The 19,811-nt window shown below is 46.3% G+C and overlaps 1 protein-coding gene and 1 pseudogene across 1 annotated transcript; one reads left to right on the forward strand and one right to left on the reverse strand.

The window, feature by feature from the left end:
• Window positions 1–3,048: 3,048 nt before the first annotated feature.
• On the reverse strand, window positions 3,049–6,258 carry LOC135214685 (collagen alpha-1(I) chain-like). The gene is made up of 2 exons (XM_064249021.1): window positions 5,261–6,258; window positions 3,049–4,885 (listed from the first exon to the last, which is right to left on the reverse strand). The coding sequence occupies exons 1-2, from the start codon at window positions 6,256–6,258 to the stop codon at window positions 3,049–3,051; spliced, it is 2,835 nt and encodes a 944-aa protein (XP_064105091.1).
• Window positions 6,259–8,955: 2,697 nt separating this feature from the next.
• LOC135214686 (uncharacterized) lies at window positions 8,956–18,832 on the forward strand (annotated as a pseudogene).
• The last annotated feature ends 979 nt before the right edge of the window (window positions 18,833–19,811 follow it).

The following is a 19,811-nucleotide window of genomic DNA, read 5'->3' on the forward strand; positions in this document are numbered from 1 at the left end:
TTACCATGATGATAATGATTATGGTCATAATGATGATGTGATGATGATGATGATGATGATGATGATCGATGATGATAATAATTATGGTCATAATGATGATGTGATGATGATGATGATGATGATGATGATGATGATTATGACGATGATAATGATCATGATCATGGTGATTATGATGATGACTACGACGGTGATCATGATTATGATCATGATGATTATGATTATGAAATCACGATGATGATGATGTTATGATTATGGCGATAGTGGTGATGTCATGATCATGACGATCATGATGGTAATTAGTATATTATTATTATTATTATTATTATTATTATTATTATTATTATTATTATTATTATTATCTTCGTCTTCATCATCATCATGATTATGATGATAATGATGATGATGATGATGATGATGATGATTATGATGATGATGATAATGATGGTAAATAAAGTAGGGAAAGAAATCAAAAGTAACTCCGCTTACTTATCAACGGTTATCCTTTTTCAACGGCTTCATCAACGCCGCTAACTTCCGCGCCGTGGCGTCGCTAAGTTCATCAGCAATCAAGGCGTTGATGACTGTCAGGCCGCCACGATGCGATGCTCTGCTCTGCTTTGATGCTCTGATACAATGGCTGCGAAAAAATGCAGAGCTCAGCAAAAGTAAGTACTAGGTAGGAGAACGAGTTTTAACCGGTTATTTGAAGTATTTTTTCTTTTATCAGCCACGATAATAACATCATGGGCGTTTTCGCGAAGCGTTTTAAGACTATGTATATATATATATATATATATATATATATATATATATATATATATATATATATATATATATATATATATATATATATATATATGATATATATATGTATATATATATGCAAATTTATTTCTCAACACAGAGGTTTGAATTCCAACTTTAAACTTACGATTAATTCATTCATGCACACATTAACATTGGATTTATACTGATGCTTTTAATATATGTTCTTGAGGAGATATTTTCTCATACCGAGTATACTGAAAAGTATTCATTCTTTACGATAATTGAATAAGTATGACAAAAAGAGGCACGATAAATGAATTTTATCTAGTTTATTTATCTATTACACAAGCGATGACGATTACGAATGTCTGACAAATTTTAAGTATTTGACCATGCAGTTGAATAGAATGAAACATGAAAAAATCATGCATATTATTTAACTGTTTCTTATCCTAGCGTAACAGCAAACTCTTAATGTCTGAAATACGGCAATATAAGATGATTCTTTATAGTTTGCCCCAAGTCTAGTGATGTTAGTTACCGTCTCGAATTCGGGATCGGTGGTAAGAGAGCTTGTACCACATTGGCTGTGCTTGTACAGGAAGTCTGAAAGCAGAATTCACTTGCCAGTAAAACTGCCGTTGTTCCACGAAGATACTAAATATATATAGATACACATTACGTTTTATACAGCAGAATGGCCCTTCATTCTCTGAATAAAAAATAAAAAATAGTAAAACTAGAAATAATGAAAATAAACATAATAACTAAAATGATAATAGAAACAATAGAATTATAATAAATCTTGCCCAAGAAGCTTATGACTCCTTTGGTCAATTGCGTGAAATTAGTGACAATGTAGTAATGACACCTGTGGGGCCTCGCACGCCCGTCCCGGGACACCCCGTCCCGGGACACCCAGGGGGCCTCGCCCACCCGTCCTGTGACACACGGCGGGCCCTTGCCTGCCCGTCTCGGGACACCGGCGGGCCCTCGCCCGCCAGTCCTGCGACACCCGGCAGGCCCTGGCCCGCCCGTCCTGCAACACCCGGCGGGCCCTTGCCCGCCAGTCCCTGGACACCCAACAGGCCCTAGCCAGCCCGTCCCGGGACACCCAGCGGGCCCTCGCCCGCCCGTCCCGGGAAACCCGAGGCACACCCGTCCCGGGACACCTGGCTGGCCACGCCCGCCCGTCCCGGTACACCTGGCGGGCCTTGCCCGCCCGTCCCGGTACACCTAGCGGGCCACGCCCGCCCGTCCCGGGACACCTGGCGGACCTCGCTCGCCCGTCCCGGGACACCCGAGGCCCACCCGTCCCAGGACACCTGGCGGGCCACGCCCGCCCGTCCTGGTACACCTGGCGGGCCTCGCCCGCCCGTCCCGGTACACCTGGCGGGCCACGCCCGCCCGTCCCGGGACACATGGCGGACCTCGCCCGCCCAGTCCAGGGACACCTGGGGGGCCTCGCTAGCCCGTCCCACGGGACACCTGGGGGCCTCCCCAGCACGTCCCGGGACACCTGGCGGGCTTCGCCCGCCTGTCCCGGGACACCTGGCGGGCCTCTCGCCCACCCGTCCCAGGACACCTAGCAGGCCACGCCCTCCCGACCCGTCCCGGGACACCTGGCGGGCGACGGGCAGGCCCACCCGTCCCGGGACACCCCGCGGGCCACGCCCGGCTCCGTCCCGGGACAACCTGGCGGGCCACGCCCGCCCGTTCCCGGGACACTGGCTTGGGCCTCGCCCGACCCTTCCCGGGACAACCTTGCGGGCCTTGGGCCCGCCTTCCCGCCTGTCCCGGGACATCTAGCGGGCCTGCGCCTCCCGTCCCGGGACACCTGGCAGGTCATGCCCGCCCGTCCCGGGACACACCTGGCGGGACAAGCCCGCCCGTCCCGGGACACCTGGCGGCCCATGCCCCGCCCGTCCCAGGGACACCTGGCGGGCCTCGCCCGCCCGTCCCGGGACACCTGGCGGGCCTCGCCCGCCCGTCCCGGGACACCTGGCGGGCCTCGCCCGCCCGTCCCGGGACACCTGGCGGGCCATTCCCGCCTGTCCCGACACCTGGCGGGCCAACGCCCCGCCCATCCCGGGACACCTGGAGGGCCTCCGCCCGCCCGTCCAGGGGGACACCTGGCGGGCCACCACCCGCCCGCCCCGTCCTGGGACACACGCGGACCTCGCCCGCCCGTCCAGGGACCACCTGGGGGGCCTCGCCAGCCCGTCCGGGGACACCTGGCGGGCCTCACCCGCCCGTCCAGGGACACCTTGGGGGGCCTCGCTAGCCCTTCCCGGGGCACACCTGGGGGCCTCGCCCGCACGTCCCGGGACACCTGGCGGGCTTCGCCCGCCTGTCCCAGGACACCTGGCGGCCTCGCCCGCCCTTCCCAGGACACCTGGCAGGCCACGCCCGTCCGTCCCGGGACCACCTGGCGGCGACGGGCAGGCCCACCTCCCGGGACCCCCAGCCGGGGCCACCGCCGCCCGTCCCTGGGACACCTGGCCGGGCCACACACGCCCGGTCCCGACACCGGCGGGCCTCGCCCCGCCCTTCCCGGGACACCTTGACGGGCCGGCCTTCCCGCCGTCCCGGGACATCTAGCGGGCCTCGCCCGGCCGCCGGGACACCAATGGAGGCCATGCCCCGCCGTCCCGGGACCTGGCGGACAAGGCAGCCGTCCCGGGACACCTGGCGGGCCATGCGCCCGTCCCAGGGACACCTGGCGGGCCTCGCCCGCCCGGTCCCGGGACACCTGGCGGCCTCCCGCACCCGTCCCGGGACACCTGGCGGGCCATTCCCACCCACCCGTCCCGGGGACACCTGGCGGGCCTCGCCGCCCGTCCCGGGAGACCTGGCGGGCCATGCCCGCCCGCCCATCCCGGGACACCTGGAGGGCCCTCGCACCCGCCCATCCCGGCCCAAGGGGACACCTGGCGGGCCTCCGCCCGCCCGTCCCGGGACACACCTCCTGGCGGGCCTCGCGCGCCCGCCCTCCCGGGACACCTGGCGGGCCTCGCCCCCCGCCCCCCGGGAGTCCCGTCCCGGGACACCTGGCGGGCCCCTCGCAGAAAAAAAAGTTCCCGTAACCCGGGGAACACCTGGAGGGCCTCGCCACCCGCCCGTCCCGTCCCGGGACACCTGGCGGGCCAACTCCCCGCCACCGTTCCCGGGACAGGCCTGGCGGGCCTCGCCCACCCGTCCTGGGACAACCCTGGCCTTGGGCCACGCCTCGCCCCTCCCGACATCCCCGTCCCGGGACACCTGGCGGGTCCACGCAACCTCCCGCCTGTCCCGGGACACCTGGAGGGCCTCGCCCGCCTGTCCCGATCCCGGGACACCTGGCGGGCCTTGCCCGCCAGTCCCGGGGACACCTGGAGGGCCACGCCCGCCCGTCCCGGACACCTGGTGGGCCACGCCCGCCCGTCCCGGGACACCTGGCGGGCCACGCCCGCCCGTCCTGGGACACCTGGCGGGCCACGCCCACCCGTCCGGGACCACCTGGCGGGCCACGCCCGCCCTCCCGGGACACCTCTTTTTTGGCAGCCTGCTGCGCCGGGACACCTGGCGGGCCTGCCTAGGTCCTGGGACGGGACGTGGGCGAGGCCCGCCAGGTGTCCTGGGACAGGCGGGCGAAGCCCGCCAGGTGTCCCGGGACGTGCTGGCGAGGCCCCCAGGTGTCCCTCGGGACGGGCTAGCGAGGCCCCCCAGGTGTCCCTGGACGGGCGGCGGGCGAGGCCCGCCAGTTGTCCCGGGACGGGCTGGCGAGGCCCCCCAGGTGTCCCTGGACGGGCGGTCGAGGTCCGCCATGTGTCCCAGGACGGGCGGGCGTGGCCCGCCAGTGTCCCGGGATGGGCGGGCGAGGCCCTCCAGGTGTCCCGGGATGGGCGGGACACCTGGGGGGGCCTTGCCAGCCCGTCCCGGGACACCTGGCGGGCCTCGCCCGCCCATCCAGGGACACCTGGGGGGCCTCGCTAGCCCGTCCCGGGACACCTGGGGGCCTCGCCAGCACGTCCCGGGACACCTGGCGGGCTTCGCCCGCCTGTCCCAGGACACCTGGCGGGCCTCGCCCGCCCGTCCCAGGACACCTGGCAGGCCACACCCGCCCGTCCCGGGACACCTGGCGGGCGACGGGCAGGCCCACCCGTCCCGGGACACCCAGCGGGCCACGCCCGCCCGTCCTGGGACACCTGGCGGGCCACGCCCGCCCGTCCCGGGACACCTGGCGGGCCTCGCCCGCCCTTCCCGGGACACCTTGCGGGCCTTGCCCGCCTGTCCTGGGACATCTAGCGGGCCTCGCCCGCCCGTCCCGGGACACCTGGCAGGCCATGCCCGCCCGTCCCGGGACACCTGGCGGGACAAGCCCGCCCGTCCCGGGACACCTGGCGGGCCATGCCCGCCCGTCCCAGGACACCTGGCGGGCCTCGCCCGCCCGTCCCGGGACACCTGGTGGGCCTCGTCGCCCGTCCCGGGACACCTGGCGGGCCACTCCCACCCGTCCCGGGACACCTGGCGGGCCTCGCCCGCCCGTCCCGGGACACCTGGCGGGCCATGCCCGCCCATCCCTGAGCACCATGGAGGCCTCGCCCGGCCCGTCCCGGGACACCTGGCGGGCCTCGCACGCACGTCCCGGGAACACCTGGCTGGGCCCTCGCCCGCCCGTCCGGGACACCTGGCGGGCCTCGCCCGCCCGTCCCGGACACCTGGCGGGTGGGCCCTCGCCCGCCGTCCCGGGACACCCTGGAGGGCCTCCTCGCCCGCCCGTCCCGGGACACCTGGAGGGCCTCGCCCGCCCGTCCCGGGACACCTGGCGGGCCTTGCCCGCCCGTCCCGGGACACCTGGAGGGCCACAGCCCGCCCCCGTCCCGCGACACTGGCGGGCCACGCTCGGCCCGTCCTGGGACCACCTGGCGGGCCACCCCGCCCGCCCGTCCCGGACCACCTGGAGGGCCTCGCCGCCGGTTCCAGGAACACCTGGAGTGCCACGCCCGCCCGTTCCAGGCACCTAGCGGGCCTCGCCCGCCTGGTCCCGGGACAACCCTGGAGTGCCACGCCCGTCCCGTTCCAGGTGCACCGGCCGGCCTCCCGGCACCCCCTGTCCGGTTCAAACCCATGGCGGGCCAACCTCCCCGGGCCCGCCCGGGACACCGGGGCGCCTGCCCGCTCGTCCCGGGACACCTGGAATGGGGGCCACGCCGCCGTCCCGGACACCTGGCGGGCCTCGCCCCCGTGTCCGGAACACCTGGGGGCCACCCCCGCCCGTCCCGGACACCTGGGGGCGGGCCACCGCCCGTCCCGGACACTGCGGGCCTCACAAGCCCGTAGGTGTCCAGGACGGGCGGGGCGAGGCCCGCCAGGTGTCCCGGGACACCTGGCAGGCCTCGCACACCCGTCCCGGGACACCTGGCGGGTCCTCGCCCGCCCATCCCGGGACCCGGGAGCAGGCCACACCCGCCCGGCGTTCCCGGGACTGTGGCGGGCCTCGCCCGCCATCCCTGCAGAGAGCTACATCTTTGCTTAAATTAGAACCAAAATATGCCACTGAATCCTTTTCATTCTCCTGGGGCTTCTCTCTGAATCCTCTGCTTCTTATCCTGCCACTCCACAAATCTTTTATGAATCCTCTTCTCCTGTCACTCCACAAATCTTCTCTGAATCTTCTTCTTCTCCTGGCACTCCACGAATCTTCTCTGAATCCTTTGCTTCTCCTGGCACTCCATGAATCTTCTCTGTATCCTCTGCATCTCCTCCTGGCGCTCCACCAATCCTCTCATTTTCCCCACCGTTTCTACATTCCTCCCATTTTCCTTTCCCTTTCACGAATCAATAAAACTCTTAGAAAACATTTTATCATTTTTATTTCCCTCTAACTTTCATTTCCTTCAACCATTAACAAAGCAAACTTATTACATATACTAAACGTCAAACCTTTTCATATAGTAGTGTTAAAAACTTTCATGAAATAGAAACCTTAAGTTTTTTCAAATATAAAATATAGTATTGCAGTTGACTCCTAAAATCCATTTCAGACTAAAATCATTTGTAACACATGGATTCATGAAAGAAGTCCTTTAAATTCGAGTTAGACTCGAATTATTATGTAAATAACAAAATTTACTGCAAAAAAGTATTATGTAAATGAAAATCGCAGTTTGTAAATAAACTTTATTGATTTAAAGAAAAAATAATTTTCATACAACAAACATTCTCCTCAAATTTTTCACATCTGATCCCTCTTCGTGAGGCCAGCTTAGACTTGATTGCGCCATTCTTTTGAAGATGGACAGCTGCTCCTGCATTTTCCTGCTGTCCTTCCCCAGGCATATGTAATTCCCCTGGAGGTTCTTGAGCTGGCAAACCAATTTCTCCTTCGCTCTTCGCAGCTGTTGAACCTCATCTTCCAACTGGTCGTCCCGTTCGCCCTGGACACCGGTCTTCCTATCCAGCGACTTGAAGCGATGATTTAGTTCCTCTAGAAGGCACCTCAGCTCATTCCACTTGAGTTTTCGCAACCTGAACTTCACAATGGAGTCTACACGTTTCCTTCGTGAGGTCTTCCACTTCCTTCTGCAGGCGCTCGAACCTGACCTCGGTGTCTTTCCTATAGGATTCGCGCTTTTCGGTCGCGTCTTTTCGTTCCTGGACGAGCCTCGCCATCCGCGCCGCTTCTTCGGTCTTTATCTGCAGGTCTTTCTCCTTCTGTCGTAGGAGTTTCTCTTACCTCTCAATCTGGCAGTTGCACTGTCAGTTTCCTTATCCTCTCACTTAGGGCATAGTTTCTCTGCCCAATTTCCTTTGCGTAATGCATCAACTGCAGATTTTCTTCTGTGTCTTATGGATCTTGTCTTCCAGCTGCTGTTTTTCCCTCGTTACTTGATCGTTGTAATTCAGAAACAATGTCCCAGCTTCGAACAAGTGGGTCCTTTCTTGCCAGGCCTGTTGTTACAACGCCTCCTAATGATCTGGATCACACAAGCGCGTTCTTCCCTACCGCCCGCCTTCTGAATTTCTTCATAGTAGTCAAGCCTCTGTTGCAGCTGATGAATTATCCTGTCAAAGTTCACCTGCTGCTTTCTCTGGTACTGGATGGTGTCTCGCAAGGCCGAAATTCTCTCGTTCAATTCCATTTCCATGGGCTGTTCACCTCCATCATCAGTAATCAGGAGGAACCTCACCAGTGAATAGGCAGTCTATAAACAATATGCCTATCGTTGCGTTAGTCTTCTTTCCGTATTTCGAACAACATCTAGACAACAACGTCCCACAACGGTTGCTGCCAAGGCCAGGTAAGGCCACATTTTCTTCAAACTGGAATACCCAGTTCATATACTCTCCTCTTTATCTCTCTCTTTTTCCTTGATTTTCAATATTTTACAAGAGATATTTCGATTTATCAAAATATAGCAGGAAACATTCTGAAAGATTTTTAATCATGTCTTGTCTCTAGCGGTTTTAAGTTGCTGCAATTTTCTCTCTCTCTCTCTCCTCTCTCTCTCTCTCTCTCTCTCTCTCTCTCTCTCTCTCTCTCGTACGGGATCGTTTTGCAGTGCCTATCTTTTTATTCTGGTCTCTTATAATCTTATCTATTAACATACATTAAGGGATTTTCCTTTATTTAGCTTTTTATCTATAAGAAAAACAATACTAACTACAGGCGGGCAATTGGAACTGAGCAAAAAATGGCCATTTTTCTAAGCTACGTTTTATTTTTATTGAATTTAATAAGATAACTGAAAGATATAATTCTAAATTAATTAGCCGAGACATCAAGAGAAATAATATATATTATATATAATAATCAACTTTAGATGACAAAGCTTCTCGTTCAGAATACTCACTCTCAACATCCTTCCGCTTCGGACGAACCACCAAGTATCAATTTTCCAGTTGTTTTGAAATGCGTTCTAACTCGTCTGCTTTGCAAAGAAACTCCCTCACTCTATCCAGCAATAAATACAAACATATCCCTCTCACTTCAAGGGGAAAACAAAGCGAAACTGGATTCTGTTAGAGTAAGTGGGTGAGTGTGAACTTGAGGTTTTAAGAAATGAAGAAAATTAGTGGTTACATATCTTACGGAACTACTATTCATCATATGAATGAATTTTAATTCCATTTTTCAAACTTGAACATTAATCGAAAATGTAAGAATAACTTCAGTTTTCCTTTAAATAATTCTTGAATATAAGAATGAAGGCTGTTGAGGTATGAAGTTAATTTCTCAAATAACGGAAGCAATTAAGTTTATCAATACAATATCATCTGTACAATATACATGGGACTAAGTGTAAGATTGCTAAAACTGGATGATGCGACGGGTGGAGAAAAATTTAAAACGTGTTGCCCGAAATTTAAATCATCATAAGAATTAGTGGAAAAAAATCTTTTAAAACTGGAAATGAATATCTCCTAACGTTTGAAAGTCCCGGAATCGAACGTCAGTATCTGAAAAATATTGGAGTCAATGAAACCTAGTAGTAATATCAGGTTTGAAATAAACCATCCTGTAGCAATAATACAAGAGAACTGGCATTTATATTACATTATGTAACTAAACGTCAAGACAATATGAAACGTCAGGGTTGTGACAGCATCCTGTCAATATGACCTCAGGTATATCTGAGATGGGTACGAGAGCAATTCTATTATAGGCTGTGTATATCATTGTTCAGTTTAGCATGTCAGCTTCGGCTTAGAAATTTGCATAGCTAGCTAACCGCCCATCACTACAATAATATTTTAATGAGATTTGGCACCGTTACACATTTGTTACACTGCTAACATGAGATTTATGGTTGGTTAAGTATAACAGATTTTTTCCTATGGAAACTATTGCAGAATAGGCCTTAGAAAATGGTGATCTTTTAAAAATTTTAACGTAAATATAAGATGTGATCAATAGCATAATAACAAACTCATTTAACATGCAAATGTATTAAACGAAAAAACAAAAACTCCACAGGTACAGAAGACAAATCCAAATTTAATCTTGGTTCTATAATTCATTGACAAATGGACTTGGCTAATCGAACTTCACCTTCACAGTTACATCTAAGTAGAATTTAGATGCTCAGATATCAAAGACACATTAATAATACCGAAGCTTAAAAGTTGACACTACCTCTCTTCGCGATTGTGGAATCTGGAACACAGAATTTTAAAATATGAGATGTCATACACTAACTACAATATCAGCGGTTCTTAAAGACTTTTTATTACCACGCGCACTCTCAGTTTGTCCTAGCCATCTACCCCATACCCACCCCCTTTTGCATCTGGGTAAAATTCCCTCCTAGACTTAAAGGGAAATGAAGACAAAAGAGAGAAAGAGAAGAGGTTTCGAGGGATAGGGAGGGAAGTAAGTAATTAAAAAACATGGTAAGACCAACGAGTCTAACTAGAATAGCAGATTATAAGAAGCTAACTAACGTTATGACGCGCTACTTTTGCTTACATTTTTTTTCATAGACTTCTGAATATTAGTTCCTTACTCTTGCTAAGAGGTTAATGAATAAAGCTAGAGAATTTTACAATTTTCCTTAGGGCTCGCGCCTCCCAGGTAGAGAACCAATGCTACATGATTCCTGACTCATCAAAATATCAACATTTTTTCCATGAATTTTTTTTTTCTTGTAGTTGTAGAATATCACCGAAGATGCAGTTCTGAAGATAAATATCATTTCCTTAATACGCAAAATAGAGTTGTCACTTGAAAATGACTTTCTTAGGTACAGGCAGATTTGGAGATGGAAAGAACTTGTCTGGGAAAGAATTTTCATTCATGAAAATCTTCAGAAATAATAATTTTCCGTGAAGTCATTCATGAGTAATAGGGAAAACGATCAGACAATAAGTGTTGAAGATACTAAGAATTTATTCACCCAAAGTGGAGTGTATATATATATATATATATATATATATATATATTTATATATGTGTGTGTGTGTTGCAATTTAACGGAACAGGAACAGGCAGCATTAAGATAGACATGTTAAGGTGATGATGGATGGAATATATAATTTAGGCCAAAGGCCAAGCACTGGGACCTATGAGGTCATTAAGCGCTGAAAGAAAAAAATGAAAGTAGAAAGGTTTGAAAGGTGTAACAGGAGTAAAACCTCAAAGCAGTTGCACTATGAAACAAGTGTTAGAAGAGGTTGGAAGGTAAGAAGGAAGAAAGAGAACATGAACGGAGGTGCAGTAAAAGAGATTAAAGGGGGTGCAGATAGGGGCCGAAGGGACGCTGCAAAGATCCGTAAGTAATACCTACAGTGCACCGCATGAGGTGCACTGACAGTACTAGGGTGATGATGACAGACGCACTTTGTCTACTTTTTTAAGAAACATTGGGGAAGGAAATTAAAATGATAATAATAATAATAATAATAATAATAATAATAATAATAATAATAATAATAATAATAATAATAATAATAATAATAATAATGGCTTATATTAGTAAAATGTCTAACAGGAATTAATCGAGAACTCTACAGTATCAACTGGCAATTATCTCTGCAAGACCTTACCCATATCATTGTTGGTTTATGTGTACGGTCATAATTAAAGAAAAACTATATAGAAAATATAGTTGGCGATGGATCCTTCCTCCTTTGAAGTGTAAAGCCCAAAACATCCTCCAACTTTGGACTTTCTCAAAACGAAACGGCCTAATCTTCAAGGTTAAGGTCCTTTGACTGCTTTATTGGCCGTAAGCGGGAGATTCGCCCCCTGAACTTTTCTTGGACTTGACTTTCGTAGCTCTTTTAATGGCTTTTATCTCTCTTTAAAAAAGTGGGAGAGATGACACAACATGGCACCTTCGCTATCTCTCTCTCTCTCTCTCTCTCTCTCTCTCTCTCTCTCTCTCTCTCTCTCTCTCTCTTTCTCCTGCTCCTAAAGATGAGTGAGCACACGATGTCTCCTCGGATGGACTAATAAGTCTTTGAGAAATCCTAATCCTTGTAACTCTCTCTCTCTCCCTCTCTCTCTCTCTCTCTCTCTCTCTCTCTCTCTCTCTCTCTCTCTCTCTCTTTCTTATTCGAAAGAGGCAATCGACTACTTTAACTGCTTTAAATAAACTAGAAGAAAACGATTAGCAGCAGAAAGCTGGGATATATCTTTCCACAAAGATATATTCTTGCTTCGATCGACGTAAAATATATTTATCGTTATTCAAATAGCAACAGCTCAGAAAAGTACAAAAGAGAGCTATTTTAAGTAACCTTGCTGATAGAAATGCCTGATATGAATATGAAATATATCTCTTTAATAGTTCAGAGACAACTGTACCGTGTTTTAAAATGTGCAAATTGGCTGTGGTCTATCAATGTTCGATTATATATTAGGAATTCGCTTATGTACACTTGATAGTTTTATTGCAGTGTCGTTTATGATCGAGCATTTTGGCACTCTAATCATTTGTTTACATTTTTATTAAAATGGGCACGTAAGTAAGCACAAAAACATACATGCACATATATACGTATATATGCACCTATTTAAATGGGCACGTAAGTAATCGCAGACACATACATACACATATATATGATCTATATACATATATATCTTCATGGGCTCGTAAGTAAACGCAAACACATACACACACGTATATATGTTTATATATATATATACATATATATATATATATATATATATATATATATATATATATATATATATAGATAGATAGATAGATATTTATTTATTACACACACACACACATATATATATATATATATATATATATATAATTATATTATATTCATATGTATATACATAATGTTTATATATATATATATAATATATATATATATATATATATATAAATATATATATATATATATATATATATGTATCTAATGGAGGAGAGAGAGAGAGAGAGATTATCCTTCACTTATTTGCACAGGTATCCGTACTTTTACATAATCTGTCCAAATGGCGGCAGCAGGAATAATGCAAACCACCGGACTTCCACCAAAGAAAATGGAAAAGTCTTTCCCTTTCGTTTGGTTATAATGCTCGTGGGAGGCAAAGTTGAGTGTAATCTTATTCTCGGGGACCTGCTGCAGTCGTTTTATTTCCCGACGACAGAATATCTTTTCATTTCTTTCCGAGGGAAGGGGAGAGGGACTGTGATGTTATTCGGGAAATAAATGGTTGGTTTCTGCTTCTGCGCAACAACGTTTTTATCACCCATCTTGAGAGCAGAAACAATTTAATCGTGGATTTATTTAAAGTTTTAATTTTTTTCTCTGTAATTACCTCTTACTAAGATATTACGTTCATGGTCACCCGATTAATCTGAAATCCAAAAAACGCTAAATGCGCTATTTATTTACGTGATCATACTTCTATAAAGATAAAAAAAAATTAGCATTTCCTTTCTTAATAAGAAGACTAAAAAATAAATAGATAAATAAACCTTGAACACAGCTTATATTCAAGGAAAATAATAGATTTGCCTCTTCCTAGATCTTCTGCAATAAACATGTTACCCAAGAACTCGAAAGTTTCATGACTGCACAGATATTCCAAGCGAATTTTGGGAAGCGAGGTTGGTGGTGGGGTGGTAGGGGGGTTAGGTGGGTTTGGGGGGATACAATCTACTGAGTAAGTGCTGAAGAACCAAGTGACATTTCTCATAGAAATATCTTCTCACTACTTTAAGATCAAGTTTCAAAACATTCTTTTAATACGAGTCTACTGAAGCTGAAATTATTATGGACGTTGACCAAATTTTTTTTTTTTTACTTCAGAGGGTTAAAATTTTGATCAGAAAGATGAGGAAAAATAATATAACTACTTTTTTTTCGGAGGGTTTAAATTTTGAAAAGAGAGGTGAGGGGAACGAATGAAAAATGAGAAAGATGAGGAAAAATAATATAACCAATTTTTTTTTATTTTTTATTTCGGAGGGTTTAAATTTTGTAAAGAAAGGTGAGGAAAACGAATGGAAAATGTCAGTCAGTGACGAATAACGTCCTTTACCGAAGACTAATGGCAAATGCATCCAACAAAATCCGGATTAGACAACCGGCCTGACTGTCTTCTGATTATTTCGCGCCCCGGGGATATCCCAGCAAATGGCTCGGGCACCATTCTAATCCGGGCAGCTACAGGTACATCGATAGGTCTTCTATTGCTGTTACTGTAGAATGTTCAGTGGAACAGTGAATATTTTGCTTACTACGGAAGGTAAAAAGGTTCAATTGAATTTTTTAGTATTGCGATAAAAAACTAAGAACACTGTACAAAGTTTGCAAACGTCATTGTTTATCTAAAAAAATAATAAATCAATAGAAATAAAAATAAATTTAAAAATTAATAAATAAAAAAATAAGTCCGGATGAGGAATTAACTATTGGTAAGTCCACACTAAAGTAAAACATTAAAACACGTCAGCAAATCATTGCACAAACAAATTGCAAACAGGTTGAAAAAAAAGTCAATGGCTTATTGATAGCTCTGACCAGTGCTTCGTACGATTCGATTACCAAGTACTGTGATATGGATGCAACAAGTTACAGACGTGTTTATAAGATGTTTGAATTTAGTTCGGATCCAACAATAAGCTGTAGGTCCCGTCGCTAAGTAATCAATTGATTCCTAGTCACGTCAATAAAATTCTAATCTTTCGGGCTAGCACTAGGAGGGCTGTTAATCAGCTCAGCGGTCTGCTTAAAATAAGATATACTTAACTTGACTCTTTAGTGTGGTTTGGACGCCCTTTAAGGGTGATATCAAAACGCAGTTGCTTTCACTGATTTAAACAAGCCAATATCTTTCCTCTGTCTCGAATATAATGCCTCAAATCTTTCTCCTCCAACGGCAGATTTCCTCAGCGCCCTCCACATCACAGACATCAAAGTTCCCAGCCCTCTAGCGACGGGCGAGGCGGCTGGCTGGAGTGTGAGTGGGCAGACGACGGGGACAACATCTACGCCCTGAAATGGTACCTGGGCCTCGACGAATTCTATCGGTGGACCCCCGCCGAAACCCCTCCCGTCAAGACGTTCCCGGTTAAAGGGAACCCCATCACGGTGGATCTCGAGGCGTCGCGTCGAGGACGAGTTCGCGTGGGGCAGGTGACGCTCGAAGCGACCGGCGTCTACCGATGCGAAGTGTCGGCAGAAGCTCCTTCTTTCCACACAGAGTCGAAGGTGGCTTCGATGACCATCGTGGGTGCGTGACTGTCATGTAGTATTCTGGCTGTCTTCTTTCACTTCGTGTTCTCTGTTGACCCATTCAAACAAATGACAAATTATTAACGAGCAATTGACTTTCGTTGAAAAGGGAAATAATTAATTGCTTCATGTATTTGCCAACAGATCTCCCAGATGATAAGCCACTTATCACTGGAACTCGGCCAAGTCACCAGCTGCATGAGGAGGTTCGCCTGAATTGTTCCTCACCTCATTCTCAGCCGCCCTCTACTCTCACATTCCTAGTCAACAATGAGCAGGTGACTTTTGTTTTATGAGCAAATGATGAAACACAATGAAAACCAAAATTGGTTCTTCCATTTGTCAGCATGTCAACACGTGCTCTTTGTTTAGACTAACCGTCTCCCCTTAATAAGGAGTTAGTTCCAGGGAATACGCTCTCCCACATTCATCCTTCTTTACTGTATTGTGTTGAACACTCTACGCAGAAAATTTCTTTTACATAGCCGTTTTATATACTTAAACAAAAGACATAATAAACCTTACCACACCATGTACCCCATTCTTCCACAAACTCCTACATTCCCGAGATATCAAAGTCCTTCTCTCCAGTACTTCTCACACCCACAATTCCATGTGCTTCAATCTTCCTCCAACTCTTGTATTTCCAGGAAATTGAGGTTCCCTTTCATCCTATTTATCCAATATTCTTTTGGTTTCATTCTGATTTCTCCTCAGACTGTCTTCAAATTAGCGTTTCTTTCTCTTCCAATAATTTCAAACTCTTAAAGTAGTTCTATGGCTTCCTCTTCACAGTCCCCAGACAGTGCTGTTGTTTCCCAGCATCATCAGACATTCCACAGTCCACTCATGATCTATTTTCTCATCCTACAAATTGCATCTAAATCTACTGTCGTTCCTCATACTTCTCACATTGCTACATCTAGAAAGCCATCAGACATTAGAATATGTAGACTCTCCTGTCTACATATTCTGACAAGCACTTCACCTCCATCATGAAAACGTTGAATTCCTGTTAACTGGTTATAGCCTATTCCATTTACCCTCAACATCCCTTGGATTTCCTCTTCACCAATATGATTCATCCAAAAACTTTTCTAGATCCATTCATACCATATACAACTTATTCATTATTTTCGAAGCTTTTACATACCGCTTCATCTCTTTCGAAGAACATTTCCTAGATATCTACCCTATCCTCATTTATTGCAGGAACTTCATACCTACTTACTATTGCATTTAAATTCCCCAGCACAACCATCCTTTCCAATACTCCAGATCCAACAAAGTACAGATTCAGACTTTACCAAGAACACTCATTTACTCTCAATCTTCTCCCTTTTAGGACAATTAACATCTGCTATTGCAGCTTTTTCCGTATCCACAATCTCACCTGGTAATCCTTAAAGTGACATCTTTGTGCTCATTTTCATTCCAATCCCAGAGCCCTAAGCAATAATAATTTATTTGTTTATCTTTTTTTGAAATATCATTATAGGTCATATGGTTGTAATCCTATGTTCTGATATATATATATATATATATTATATATATGTGTGTGTGTGTGTGTGTGTGTGTGTGTGTGTGTGATGTGATTATATATATATATATATATATATATATATATATATGTATATATATAATATATATATATATATATATATATATATATATATATATATATAAAAGACCACCTCTCAATTTATTTACATTCCTTGGACAACCTTTTTAGTACATTCTCAAATGCTTTACTTCACTCTCTTCCCAAGCCATCGTGGATGAGTTCGAATCTCACCACTGGAAGTTGAGATTTCTTTATTTTTACTTCATCTCGGCTTCAAGACTTTGAAGTTATGAGCATTTAAAAAAACAGTATGAAGAAGTTGTTAGGTTATGGTCGCTATCATAGATGAATATACACTTAAACACACACATGTATGCAGTGGCGTATCTGGCATTCCATAGCTGGGGGGTGGGGGGTGTGCCTAGGTGTGGCCAAGATATTTTTGTGAGGGCCAAAGAAAATGACACAAAACTAATTAGTAAAATATACTATTCTCGAATGTATATATCCAATTGAATGAGGGAAAATAGTAGTATTAGTAATTAGTAAACCTGTATTTGAAATTCTAGAGCTCAAATTTCAACCAATTTTCAACTCGTACTATTATATGCAAATGTATCAAATTCTGTAATGTAAATTTCAACCGGGGGGCCAGTGGGGGTTCAAGCAAGACCACCAAGATATCTCAGTGGTCTTGGTTCAAGCATCTGACTGGGGGTGCGGTGCTCGGCCATCACCTGGCCCCACCAATAGCGCCGCCACTGCATTTACGTGTGTGCGCTGGTGGGCATTATTTATTTAATAACTTTTGGATGAAACTAAAGAGATAGTGTTCCCCCCTACAGGCTGACCCATCATGGTTAGTGCACTACAAGAATCGCGAGGACTCCTCCACTGGCCTCGAGACAGCCGTCTTAGGCCTACGCTTCGCCCTCAGACCAAGAATGATGCGCCAGGGGTTCGTCAGCGTGAAATGCATAGCGCAAATCTTGGACATATACTGGGACAGTAGGCGAGACTCTCATCATGGGAGACATGTCCTACCATGCTTCCGTCATGGAAGGAAGGGCATCATCAGCCTATAGTAAGAACTTATGCAATTTCTATCGCAATTAGGTCTGCGATTCAGTTTGTTTAGGGCGTTATAGTGTCGAATTACAAAAGAATTTTTCTATGTTTCATCTTCATTAGAGTTTCATCTTCATTAAAATCAAGTAATGGAAGGTTAGCACTACTGTTAATTCTAACATTGTCATTTAGTTCACCAATGGATATGAAACCTTTGCACCCGTGGTGCATATTAAACCACAGTTAGTGCGATGCAAGTAAGAGACATAGAAAATGACAAATACAATGTCACATATAGGACAGTTTCTAAAGATAAGGCTGTATTGTTGCCTTTCACAACTTCTGTTAATATTGGAGCATCTGTAGGAAGACCTAGACTTACTACAATGTTTCTTTAGATATTCCAGCTGACACATAAAACAAGCTACTGTATACGTCATATAGACTTTTTGTGACCTCCAGCTATGCAATTCTTTTAAAATGTTTGTGGTAATAACAACATTCGGGTCATACTCGCTGTGAATGAGGTAAATGAAAAAAAAAAAAAAGATGGTTTTGCGTCTGGCAGTGTTCTGTCATCAGACTCATTTTCAAGGGCGACTTGATGACAGGGTGTTATAAGACTTGGTTGACCAGATATAGGAACCTCTTTGGTAAAGGATCAGACATTCATAACGTTTTCCAAAATATTTGATTAGTTAATCTTATCATTACATTATGCTCCCTAGCGTAGTCGCAAGGTAGTTCTATAATGATGTTAAGTCCCAGTGTCTACGCTAACATCATTGGGAAAGTAAAGCCACAATAGTATGATTGTTTCATTGTGTTTTTAAATTATATAAAACTGAAAGCTTTCGATGACCTGCACGGTCCTCCTTGCTTTATATAGTTTAAATAACACGATCAAACAGTCATAACTACTGTGGATTTACTTTCCAATTATATTGTCACATGTGAGTATGAGTTTTCTTTAGACTAAGATCATTGATCATTCCGTTTGACACAGGTTCTCCCATTTCTCATTCAGACGGCTAAAATTTTATGCGCAATAAGCAATATATATATATATATATATATCATATATATATATATATATATATATATATATATCATTATATATATTATAAACTATGAGCAGATGTATATTTGGGTGACGTTTGTTTTCCTTTTTCTTGCAGAATTATCAGCGGCCACAAATAGTCAAGTGAGCATGGCGCCGGTGCTCTTTGCGTTCGCGAGGGCGTGGTGATCAGAAAAGGAAGAAGACTCAAGCATGAATGTGGTGTTAGTGTTAACGAATCTCTCAAAAATCACGAAATATTACCCAAAGGATAATCAGTGACAGTGAACGGAGACGTTAATTTTCAACTGTGCTAGTTTAGAAATCTTCAAGGACCTGACGGTGTTCCTCAGAGCGGAACGCTCCATTTTTTGTGCGCTACTTTGTGTTACTTAACAATGCTAAAACAAACGACGTTGGTTGGTTGGTTGGTTGGACGAGAGACGAAGTACGTAACCAACTGAGGTATAGGCCTAACATGATTGGGAAAAGCAACTGCATTTATTCTCCATGAAAAGTGCACCAAACTCATAAAGACCCACACTTTCCTAGGCAGCGTATCTGTGAATGAAGTAGAAGAGGCATGAGAGTAGGCCTATCAAACCGTGTGGAGGAAGAAGTGTTCCGCACTTGTCCTGTGAATATTTTTGAACTATGGCGCGAATAGACGTAGATGCTCTTTTATGTGATAAGCTTTGTCGCCGACGAAAAAAAGACAATTGAAACTAATTTGTGGCATTACGGGAAAGAGTGATTGCATCCCATATAATTTCTGAAGGTCTTTTATAGCCGAGCATTCGAGTGTTCCAACCTGTTCATGAAGATTTGGTCGAAAAGACACCCATTACCCATTCACGTATACGGTAAAAACGAAAAAACGAGAAAACCATTTTAAACTGAACTAATTCGTACCTCATGAAGCCATATACATAAGATATGTAAAGATTTTATAAATTACACTTATATACGTCTCTTCCGGTGCGCGCAAGCAAATGGGAGAAGTCATTCTTTTGCTCGCAAACAGGTTAGAAGTTGCAATCGTAATTGGTGGAAGAATTATTTTCTCGAGTTCTGAAGCCATTACTGCGTAATTAAGTTTACCTAAATATACTTTAGCAAAAAACAAAATCTCCCGAGAGTGAAGATAGATATAACTCAGCAAATTCCA

This window comes from Macrobrachium nipponense, chromosome 46 (assembly GCF_015104395.2).
Source record: "Macrobrachium nipponense isolate FS-2020 chromosome 46, ASM1510439v2, whole genome shotgun sequence".
Lineage (NCBI taxonomy): Eukaryota > Metazoa > Arthropoda > Malacostraca > Decapoda > Palaemonidae > Macrobrachium > Macrobrachium nipponense.

What these genes read in the sequence shown, in the direction of transcription:
- LOC135214685 (XM_064249021.1), bottom strand. Translation starts at nt 6,258, where the DNA reads ATGGCGGGCGAGGCCCGCCACAGTCCCGGGAACGCCGGGCGGGTGTGG. An exon ending in CGCCAGGTGTCCCGGGACGG is followed by an intron (nt 4,886 to 5,260) that starts GTGGGAGTGGCC and finishes GTCGCCCGCCAG; the next exon opens with GTGTCCCGGGACGGGCGGGT.